General features: G+C 48.3%; 1 protein-coding gene across 3 annotated transcripts in view; it reads left to right on the plus strand.

Moving 5' to 3' along the window:
- The first annotated feature begins 5,575 nt into the window (after window positions 1–5,575).
- The window catches only part of CCDC24 (coiled-coil domain containing 24), a 174,686-nt gene continuing 167,940 nt past the window's right edge, over window positions 5,576–12,321 (plus strand). Inside the window, exons 1-2 of one of the 3 annotated variants that reach the window (XM_077277517.1) lie at window positions 5,576–5,640; window positions 8,664–8,870. In XM_077277517.1, the coding sequence (XP_077133632.1) occupies window positions 8,703–8,870 (168 nt within the window). In that variant the 5' untranslated portion in view covers window positions 5,576–5,640; window positions 8,664–8,702. Of the gene's footprint in view, window positions 5,641–5,720; window positions 5,871–8,663; window positions 8,871–12,321 lie in introns of those variants that run through there. The other 2 variants (XM_077277518.1, XM_077277516.1) reach the window with 2 other exon arrangements.

The following is a 12,321-nucleotide window of genomic DNA, read 5'->3' on the forward strand; positions in this document are numbered from 1 at the left end:
ACACCCTATGTCGTCTTATAGGGCCGGTGAATATGTGCCTTTTGGGGGGAGGGGGGGGAGTGATCCTGATGAGGACGAGGGGGCGTCTCACAGGAAAGTGAGTATCCCCCATTACCTTATCATAGCGCTGCAGCGTGGGGTCTCTGTGCTGGGAGCGGCGGCTGCTGTGCTGTGCTGTGCTGTGGCGGCTCCTCTTCTGCAGTGTGGGGCCTCTGGTGCTGTGGGGCGGTGGCGGCGGCGTATCTTCATACAGTCGGGGCTCCTCCGGCATCTCAAAGACTGGAAGCCCCGCCGGCAACTCCATGGGTACAATGCGGTCAGGTGGCCTCCGGGAAAATGGCCGCTGCTCAGATTCAGATCTCGTCCCGAGATCTCGGGAGACGAGATCTGAATCTGAGCAGTGGCCATTTTCCCGGAGGCAGCTCAATAGGTGCGATGCGGTGGCCCGGCCGCTGGGGGCTGCGCATGCTCAGATTCAGATCTCAACGAGATCTGAATCTAAGCAGCGGCCATTTTCCCGGAGGCCAGCGCATTGTACCGATGGAGTTGCCGGCGGGGCTTCCAGGCTGAGATGCCGGAGGAGCCCCGACTGCATGAAGATACGCCGCCGCCGCCACCGCCCCACAGGCCCCACACTGCAGAAGAGGAGCCGCCACAGCACAGCACAGCAGCCGCCGCTCCCAGCACAGAGACCCCACGCTGCAGCGCTATGATAAGGTAATGGGGGATACTCACTTTTCTGTGAGACGCCCCCTCGTCGTCATCAGGATCACTCCCCCCCCCACCCACCATATACACCCGGCGTACAAGGCGATTCCCGGCGTACAAGACGACCCCCGACTTTTAAGAAGATTTTCAGGGGTTAAAAAGTCGTCTTGTACGCCGGAAAATACGGTATATATACAGGATATAGAGGTGGTACTGTGCAGTATATATATATACAGGATATAGAGGTGGTACTGTGCAGTGTATATATACAGGATATAGAGGTGGTACTGTGCAGTGTATATATACAGGATATAGAAGTGGTACTGTGCAGTATATATATATACAGGATATAGAAGTGGTACTGTGCAGTATATATATATACAGGATATAGAGGTGGTACTGTGCAGTATATATATACAGGATATAGAGGTGGTACTGTGCAGTGTATATATATACAGGATATAGAAGTGGTACTGTGCAGTGTATATATACAGGATATAGAAGTGGTACTGTGCAGTGTATATATACAGGATATAGAAGTGGTACTGTGCAGTGTATATATATACAGGATATAGAGGTGGTACTGTGCAGTGTATATATACAGGATATAGAGGTGGTACTGTGCAGTATATATATACAGGATATAGAGGTGGTACTGTGCAGTATATATATACAGGATATAGAGGTGGTACTGTGCAGTGTATATATATACAGGATATAGAGGTGGTACTGTGCAGTATATATATACAGGATATAGAGGTGGTACTGTGCAGTGTATATATATACAGGATATAGAGGTGGTACTGTGCAGTATATATATACAGGATATAGAGGTGGTACTGTGCAGTGTATATATACAGGATATAGAGGTGGTACTGTGCAGTGTATATATATACAGGATATAGAGGTGGTACTGTGCAGTGTATATATACAGGATATAGAGGTGGTACTGTGCAGTATATATATACAGGATATAGAGGTGGTACTGTGCAGTGTATATATACAGGATATAGAGGTGGTACTGTGCAGTGTATATATACAGGATATAGAAGTGGTACTGTGCAGTATATATATATACAGGATATAGAGGTGGTACTGTGCAGTGTATATATATACAGGATATAGAGGTGGTACTGTGCAGTGTATATATATATATACAGGATATAGAGGTGGTACTGTGCAGTGTATATATATATACAGGATATAGAGGTGGTACTGTGCAGTGTATATATACAGGATATAGAAGTGGTACTGTGCAGTGTATATATACAGGATATAGAGGTGGTACTGTGCAGCATATATATATACAGGATATAGAGGTGGTACTGTGCAGTGTATATATACAGGATATAGAGGTGGTACTGTGCAGTATATATATACAGGATATAGAGGTGGTACTGTGCAGTGTATATATACAGGATATAGAGGTGGTACTGTGCAGTGTATATATACAGGATATAGAGGTGGTACTGTGCAGTGTGTATATATATATATACAGGATATAGAGGTGGTACTGTGCAGTATATATATATATACAGGATATAGAGGTGGTACTGTGCAGTATATATATATATACAGGATATAGAGGTGGTACTGTGCAGTATATATATATATACAGGATATAGAAGTGGTACTGTGCAGTGTATATATACAGGATATAGAGGTGGTACTGTGCAGTATATATATACAGGATATAGAGGTGGTACTGTGCAGTGTATATATATATACAGGATATAGAGGTGGTACTGTGCAGTATATATATACAGGATATAGAGGTGGTACTGTGCAGTATATATATACAGGATATAGAGGTGGTACTGTGCAGTGTATATATATACAGGATATAGAGGTGGTACTGTGCAGTATATATATACAGGATATAGAAGTGGTACTGTGCAGTGTATATATATATACAGGATATAGAGGTGGTACTGTGCAGTATATATATACAGGATATAGAGGTGGTACTGTGCAGTATATATATACAGGATATAGAGGTGGTACTGTGCAGTGTATATATATACAGGATATAGAGGTGGTACTGTGCAGTATATATATACAGGATATAGAGGTGGTACTGTGCAGTGTATACAGTGGGGCAAAAAAGTATTTAGTCAGTCAGCAATAGTGCAAGTTCCACCACTTAAAAAGATGAGAGGCGTCTGTAATTTACATCATAGGTAGACCTCAACTATGGGAGACAAACTGAGAAAAAAAAATCCAGAAAATCACATTGTCTGTTTTTTTATCATTTCATTTGCATATTATGGTGGAAAATAAGTATTTGGTCAGAAACAAACAATCAAGATTTTTGGCTCTCACAGACCTGTAACTTCTTCTTTAAGAGTCTCCTCTTTCCTCCACTCATTACCTGTAGTAATGGCACCTGTTTAAACTTGTTATCAGTATAAAAAGACACCTGTGCACACCCTCAAACAGTCTGACTCCAAACTCCACTATGGTGAAGACCAAAGAGCTGTCAAAGGACACCAGAAACAAAATTGTAGCCCTGCACCAGGCTGGGAAGACTGAATCTGCAATAGCCAACCAGCTTGGAGTGAAGAAATCAACAGTGGGAGCAAAAATTAGAAAATGGAAGACATACAAGACCACTGATAATCTCCCTCGATCTGGGGCTCCACGCAAAATCCCACCCCGTGGGGTCAGAATGATCACAAGAACGGTGAGCAAAAATCCCAGAACCATGCGGGGGGACCTAGTGAATGAACTGCAGGAAGCTGGGACCAATGTAACAAGGCCTACCATAAGTAACACACTACGCCACCATGGACTCAGATCCTGCAGTGCCAGACGTGTCCCACTGCTTAAGCCAGTACATGTCCGGGCCCGTCTGAAGTTTGCTAGAGAGCATTTGGATGATCCAGAGGAGTTTTGGGAGAATGTCCTATGGTCTGATGAAACCAAACTGGAACTGTTTGGTAGAAACACAACTTGTCATGTTTGGAGGAAAAAGAATACTGAGTTGCATCCATCAAACACCATACCTACTGTAAAGCATGGTGGTGGAAACATCATGCTTTGGGGCTGTTTCTCTGCAAAGGGTCCAGGACGACTGATCCGGGTACATGAAAGAATGAATGGGGCCATGTATCGTGAGATTTTGAGTGCAAACCTCCTTCCATCAGCAAGGGCATTGAAGATGAAACGTGGCTGGGTCTTTCAACATGACAATGATCCAAAGCACACCGCCAGGGCAACGAAGGAGTGGCTTCGTAAGAAGCATTTCAAGGTCCTGGAGTGGCCTAGCCAGTCTCCAGATCTCAACCCTATAGAAAACCTTTGGAGGGAGTTGAAACTCTGTGTTGCCAAGCGAAAAGCCAAAAACATCACTGCTCTAGAGGAGATCTGCATGGAGGAATGGGCCAACATACCACCAACAGTGTGTGGCAACCTTGTGAAGACTTACAGAAAACGTTTGACCTCTGTCATTGCCAACAAAGGATATATTACAAAGTATTGAGATGAAATTTTGTTTCTGACCAAATACTTATTTTCCACCATAATATGCAAATAAAATGATAAAAAAACAGACAATGTGATTTTCTGGATTTTTTTTGCTCAGTTTGTCTCCCATAGTTGAGGTCTACCTATGATGTAAATTACAGACGCCTCTCATCTTTTTAAGTGGTGGAACTTGCACTATTGCTGACTGACTAAATACTTTTTTGCCCCACTGTATATACAGGATATAGAGGTGGTACTGTGCAGTGTATATATATATATATACAGGATATAGAGGTGGTACTGTGCAGTATATATATATATACAGGATATAGAGGTGGTACTGTGCAGTGTATATATATATACAGGATATAGAGGTGGTACTGTGCAGTATATATATATATACAGGATATAGAGGTGGTACTGTGCAGTATATATATATATATATATATATATATATATATATATATACATATATACACAGGATATAGAGGTGGTAATGTGCAGTATATATATATATACAGGATATAGAGGTGGTACTGTGCAGTATATATATATACAGGATATAGAGGTGGTACTGTGCAGTGTATATATATATATATACAGGATATAGAGGTGGTACTGTGCAGTATATATATATATACAGGATATAGAGGTGGTACTGTGCAGTGTATATATATATACAGGATATAGAGGTGGTACTGTGCAGTATATATATATATACAGGATATAGAGGTGGTACTGTGCAGTGTATATATACAGGATATAGAGGTGGTACTGTGCAGTGTATATATATATACAGGATATAGAGGTGGTACTGTGCAGTGTATATATATATATACAGGATATAGAGGTGGTACTGTGCAGTATATATATATACAGGATATAGAGGTGGTAATGTGCAGTATATATATATATACAGGATATAGAGGTGGTACTGTGCAGTGTATATATACAGGATATAGAGGTGGTACTGTGCAGTGTATATATATATACAGGATATAGAGGTGGTACTGTGCAGTGTATATATATATATACAGGATATAGAGGTGGTACTGTGCAGTATATATATATATACAGGATATAGAGGTGGTAATGTGCAGTATATATATATATACAGGATATAGAGGTGGTACTGTGCAGTATATATATATACAGGATATAGAGGTGGTACTGTGCAGTGTATATATATATACAGGATATAGAGGTGGTACTGTGCAGTGTATATATATATATACAGGATATAGAGGTGGTACTGTGCAGTATATATATATACAGGATATAGAGGTGGTACTGTGCAGTGTATATATATATACAGGATATAGAGATGGTACTGTGCAGTATATATATATATATATATATATATATATATATATATATATACAGGATATAGAGGTGGTACTGTGTATGGGAGTGGCCGAGTTTCCATAGTTACAGCTTTGTTTTCCTGGATACGGAGGCAGCGGGCAGGTGAGGTCTCGTTATAGCGCTCGCTGTGTAGATTTCCTGTTTTCTCCCATTTGCTCAGTGTAGCGCGGAGTCTCCTCTGCTTTCTCCTCCTCCGTGTGTAGCTGTGGTCGGAGCTGCCTCCTTCTATCCCTGTACACGTCCGCACATTCCGCCATTGTGTGACTGCTGCACACTGAGAACACATCATGGGGCCGAACTCTCCTTCCGGCGTCTGCATCTTGTGTGGAGAGGTGTGTGACTCCAGCACGGTCCTCGTTGTGGGAGGCTGTCTGCATTGTGGGAGGCTGTCTGCGTTATGGGATGCTGTTCTCGTTGTTTGAAGCTGTCCTCGTTCTGGGAGGCTGTCCTCGTGGGAGGCTGTCCTCGTTGTGGGTGTCTGTCCTCGTTGTTTGAAGCTCTCCTCGTTGTGGGAGGCTGTCCTTGTTGTGGTAGGCTGTCTGCGTTATGGGATGCTGTTCTCGTTGTTTGAAGCTGTCCTGGTTGTGGGAGGCTGTCCTGGTTGTGGGAGGCTGTCTTGGTTGTGGGAGGCTGTCTTGGTTGTGGGAGGCTGTCCTGGTTGTGGGAGGCTGTCCTGGTTGTGGGAGGCTGTCCTGGTTGTGGGAGGCTGTCCTGGTTGTGGGAGGCTGTCTGCGTTGTGGGAGGCTGTCTGCGTTGTGGGAGGCTGTCTGCGTTGTGGGAGGCTGTCTGCGTTGTGGGAGGCTGTCTGCGTCGTGGGAGGCTGTCCTCGTACTGGGAGGCTGTCCTCGTTGTCCCAGTGATTTTGGTGCTTCGGCCTCACTCGGATTATTTTTGTGTATTTTCTGACCGCGCTGTGACGGTCTGGCCTTGTATCATTAGCCTTCTGACTGAGCACTCGCTTCTTTCACACTTCCGTCGGTATGGGGCCGTCGCCAGTCCTCGTTGTGGGAGGCTGTCCTCGTTGTGGGAGGCTGTCCTCGTTGTGGGAGGCTGTCCTCGTTCTGAGAGGCTGCCCTCATGGGAGGCTTTCTGCATTGTGGGAGGCTGTCTGCGTTATGGGATGCTGTTCTCGTTGTTTGAAGCTATCCTCGTTGTGGGAGGCTGTCCTCGTTGATGGAGGCTCTTAGTTGTGGGAGGCTGTCCTCGTTGTGGGTGTCTGTCCTCGTTGTTTGAAGCTGTCCTCGTTGTGGGAGGCTGTCCTCGTTGTGGAAGGCTGTCCTCGTTGTGGGAGGCTGTCTGCGTTCGTGTTGTGGGAGGCTGTCCTCGTTGTTTGAAGCTGTCCTCGTTCTGGGAGGCTGTCCTCGTTGTGGGTGTCTCTCCTCGTTGTTTGAAGCTGTCCTCGTTGTTTGAAGCTGTCCTCGTTGTTTGAAGCTGTCCTCGTTGTGGGAGGCTGTCCTCGTTGTGGGTGTCTGTCCTCGTCGTTTGAAGCTGTCCTCATTGTGGGAGGCTGTCTTCGTTTGGGATGCTGTTCTCGTTGTGGGAGGCTGTCCTCGTTGTGGGAGGCTGTCCTCGTTGTGGGAGGCTGTCCTTCTTGTGGGAGGCTGTCCTTGTTGTGGGAGACTGTCTGCGTTATGGGATGCTGTTCTCGTTGTTTGAAGCTGTCCTGGTTGTGGGAGGCTGTCCTGGTTGTGGGAGGCTGTCCTGGTTGTGGGAGGCTGTCCTGGTTGTGGGAGGCTGTCCTTGTTCTGAGAGGCTGTCTGCGTTCGTGTTGTGGGAGGCTGTCCTGGTTGTGGGAGGCTGTCCTGGTTGTGGGAGGCTGTCTGCGTTGTGGGAGGCTGTCTGCGTTGTGGGAGGCTGTCTGCGTTGTGGGAGGCTGTCCTGGTTGTGGGAGGCTGTCCTGGTTGTGGGAGGCTGTCCTTGTTCTGAGAGGCTGTCTGCGTTCGTGTTGTGGGAGGCTGTCCTGGTTGTGGGAGGCTGTCCTGGTTGTGGGAGGCTGTCCTGGTTGTGGGAGGCTGTCCTTGTTCTGGGAGGCTGTCCTCGTACTGGGAGGCTGTCCTCGTTGTCCCAGTGATTTTGGTGCTTCGGCCTCACTCGGATTATTTTTGTGTATTTTCTGACCGCGTTGTGACGGTCTGACCTTGTATCATTAGCCTTCTGACTGAGCACTCGCTTCTTTCACACTTCCGTCGGTACGGGGCCGTCGCTAGGCGTCAGCGCGACGTACCGACAGAATTGTGACAAATTTTGAGTGACGTGGGCAGCGGACGCAGTGTTTCAACGCGTCCGCTGCCCAATGTAAAGTTCCGGCGAGATTTCCGGGCGGGCCGACATGCGCATGCGCAGAAAAATCCACTGGATGTGACGTACAAAAAAACATTCCCTTGAACGTTTTTTCGATACGACGGGCTATCAAAACCTGACGCATCCAGTGGACGACTCATGCAATGTATGGCCATACGTCGCAATGCGTCGCTAATGTAAGTCTATGGGGAAAAAACGCATCCTGCGGGCAACTTTGCAGGATGCGTTTTTTTTCTCCAAAACAACGCATTGCGACAGTGGCCACACAAGGTAAGTGTGAAAGAGGCCTTAGCCACAGGTGTTTTAATCACAGCAGGACCACCACCCCTCCACAGAGAGAGATTGTAGTCAGTGAGGACTCGCATTAGGTTCCCATTCAGATGAAGACTTTATTCTGAGAGGACAGGCATTGTTAGGTCCTGGTAAACAAGAAATGCCTTATCATGGCTACCATGTACACATAAATTGGCCAATTTATGCGCTAAACTTTCTCAATTTTTCATATTTCTAGTGCAGTAATGCAATTCAATCTTCATGTTTCATGTTTGCAGGTTTTGGCTCCGCAGTGTGCTGCCTTATCTATTTGATTGTATGCGAGTTGATGACTCCAGGTTCAGCACCTGTTCACACTTAGTCTATGTTTGGATGTGATGAGTAGGTTTTTTTAAATTTGTGACTGAGTATTGGGGCCGAAACAATCACTGAGAACTGTCTGCCCCCATGCAGACGAATCGGGGGCTGCAGGTCACACCCTCATTACTCTCCGACCTAGAGCCTCTCGGTCGTCCTGCAGGTGCTGAGATCCTTGTTACTGTATTCTGCAGAGCATTGCGTCTGGATGTGGAGCATGCACAGACTCCGCCATGCTGCAGCCAATCAGCGAGCAGGACAGCGGTTATGGGGAACTCCTGGGGCCCCCGCCATCGCTATGGAGACTGGTGGAGGACCAGGTGGCCCCGAGCGAGAGAGCCGAGGTGAAAAGGATCCTGGGAGAAGCAGCCATTGACCTCAGCTTAGACTTACATGCGGAGGTGAGTGCGCGCAGTGGGGGTCATCACACTCCGCCAACAGGGGGCAGAGGATTTCATCCCAGTGGACGCTTGAGTTCTGAATGAGCGCATCTACACCAGTACGAGCGGGCGACCCCTCAAGGGTGAAGAGGACAATGTCGCTGGTGTGGGGTATCGGGGGGCAGGAAGACAAACACATTCTTGCAGATTAAATGACCACTGAGCGTTTTGGTAAGAAAAGTCTCCAAAGAGGCCGAATACAACGGTGTGGGATCTCAAGACCTCGTAGGTGGTATCTGACGGATTCAGAGAGACATGCTGAGATAGTTCTCCATCTCTAGAATTACCACGTGCCCCTTATCTGCGGGTCTAATAACTATATTAGGTTTATAGTCAAGGGAGTGTAAATCCGTACACTCTGCCAGGCGAGTGATGTACATCTGTATAATACACACTGCCCGCACCGCCCTGTACCCCGTACACTCCACCAGGTGAGCGATGTACATCTATATAATACACACTGCCCACACCGTCCTGTACCCCGTACACTCCGCCAGGTGAGCGATGTACATCTATATAATACACACTGCCCGCACAGCCCTGTACCCCATACATTCCGCCAGGTGAGCGATGCACATCTATATAATGCACACTGCCCGCACCGCCCTGTACCCCGTACACTCCACCAGGTGAGCGATGTACATCTATATAATACACACTGCCCGCACAGCCCTGTACCCCATACATTCCGCCAGGTGAGCGATGCACATCTATATAATGCACACTGCCCGCACCGCCCTGTACCCCGTACACTCCACCAGGTGAGCGATGTACATCTATATAATACACACTGCCCGCACAGCCCTGTACCCCATACATTCCGCCAGGTGAGCGATGCACATCTATATAATGCACACTGCCCGCACCGCCCTGTACCCCGTACACTCCACCAGGTGAGCGATGTACATCTATATAATACACACTGCCCGCACAGCCCTGTACCCCATACATTCCGCCAGGTGAGCGATGCACATCTATATAATGCACACTGCCCGCACCGCCCTGTACCCCGTACACTCCACCAGGTGAGCGATGTACATCTATATAATACACACTGCCCGCACCGCCCTGTACCCCGTACACTCCACCAGGTGAGCGATGTACATCTATATAATACACACTGCCCACACCGCCCTGTACCCCGTACACTCCGCCAGGTGAGCGATGTACATCTATATAATACACACTGCCCACACCGCCCTGTACCCCGTACACTCCGCCAGGTGAGCGATGTACATCTATATAATACACACTGCCCGCACAGCCCTGTACCCCATACATTCCGCCAGGTGAGCGATGCACATCTATATAATGCACACTGCCCGCACCGCCCTGTACCCTGTACACTCCGCCAGGTGAGCGATGTACATCTATATAACACACTCCCCGTACCGCCCTGTACCCCGTACACTCCACCAGGTGAGCGATGCACATCTATATAATGCACACTGCCCGCACCGCCCTGTACCCTGTACACTCCGCCAGGTGAGCGATGTACATCTATATAATACACACTGCCCGCACAGCCCTGTACCCCGTACACTCCGCCAGGTGAGCGATGTACATCTATATAATGCACACTGCCCGCACAGCCCTGTACCCCATACATTCCGCCAGGTGAGCAATGTACACCTATATAATACACACTGCCCGCACCGCCCTGTACCCCGTACATTCCGCCAGGTGAGCAATGTACATCTATATAATGCACACTCCCCACTCTGCCCTGTACTCCGTACACTCCGCCAGGTGAGCAATGTACATCTATATAACACACTCCCCACTCTGCCCTGTACTCCGTACATTCCGCCAGGTAAGCGATGCACATCTATATAATGCACACTGCCCGCACCGCCCTGTACCCGGTACACTCCACCAGGTGAGCGATGTACATCTATATAATGCACACTCCCCGCACAGCCCTGTACCCCGTACACTCCACCAGGTGAGCGATGTACATCTATATAATACACACTGCCCGCACCGCCCTGTACCCCGTACACTCCGCCAGGTGAGCAATGTACATCTATATAATACACACTGCCCACACCGCCCTGTACCCCATACATTCCGCCAGGTGAGCGATGTACATCTATATAATACACACTGCCCGCACCGCCCTGTACCCCGTACACTCCACCAGGTGAGCGATGCACATCTATATAATACACACTGCCCGCACCGCCCTGTACCCTGTACACTCCGCCAGGTGAGCAATGTACATCTATATAATACACACTGCCCACACCGCCCTGTACCCCGTACACTCTGCCAGGCGAGCAATGTACATCTATATAATACACACTGCCCGCACCGCCCTGTACCCCGTACACTCCACCAGGTGAGCGATGCACATCTATATAATGCACACTGCCCGCACCACCCTGTACCCTGTACACTCCGCCAGGTGAGCAATGTACATCTATATAATACACACTGCCCGCACCGCCCTGTACCCCGTACACTCCACCAGGTGAGCGATGCACATCTATATAATGCACACTGCCCGCACCGCCCTGTACCCCGAACACTCCGCCAGGTGAGCAATGTACATCTATATAATACACACTGCCCGCACCGCCCTGTACCCCGTACAATCCACCAGGTGAGCGATGTACATCTATATAACACACCCACACCGCCCTGTACCCCGTACACTCCGCCAGGTGAGCAATGTACATCTATATAACACACTCCCCACTCTGCCCTGTACCCCATACATTCCGCCAGGTAAGTGATGTACATCTGTATAATACACCCACACCACCCTGTATCCCGTACACTCCGCCAGGTGAGCGATGTACATCTATATAACACACTCCCCGCACCGCCCTGTACCCCACACCACCCTGTATCCCGTACACTCCGCCAGGTGAGTGATGTACATCTATATAATACACACTCCCCGCACCGCCCTGCACCCCGTACACTCTGCCAGGTGAGCGATGTACATCTATATAATACACACTGCCCACACCACCCTGTACCCCGTACACTCCGCCAGGTGAGCGATGTACATCTATATAATACACACTGCCCGCACCGCCCTGTACCCCATACACTCCGCCAGGTGAGCAATGTACATCTATATAATACACACTCCCCGCACCGCCCTGTACCCCGTACACTCTGCCAGGTGAGCGATGTACATCTATATAACACACTCCCCGTACCGCCCTGTACCCCGTACACTCTGCCAGGTGAGCGATGTACATCTATATAACACACTCCCCGTACCGCCCTGTACCCCGTACACTCTGCCAGGTGAGCAATGTACATCTATATAATACACACTGCCCGCACCGCCCTGTACCCCGTACAATCCACCAGGTGAGCAATGTACATCTATATAATACACCCACACCGCCCTGTACCCCGTACACTCCGCCAGGTGAGCAATGTACATCTATAT

Source organism: Ranitomeya variabilis, chromosome 8 (genome assembly GCF_051348905.1).
Source record: "Ranitomeya variabilis isolate aRanVar5 chromosome 8, aRanVar5.hap1, whole genome shotgun sequence".
Lineage (NCBI taxonomy): Eukaryota > Metazoa > Chordata > Amphibia > Anura > Dendrobatidae > Ranitomeya > Ranitomeya variabilis.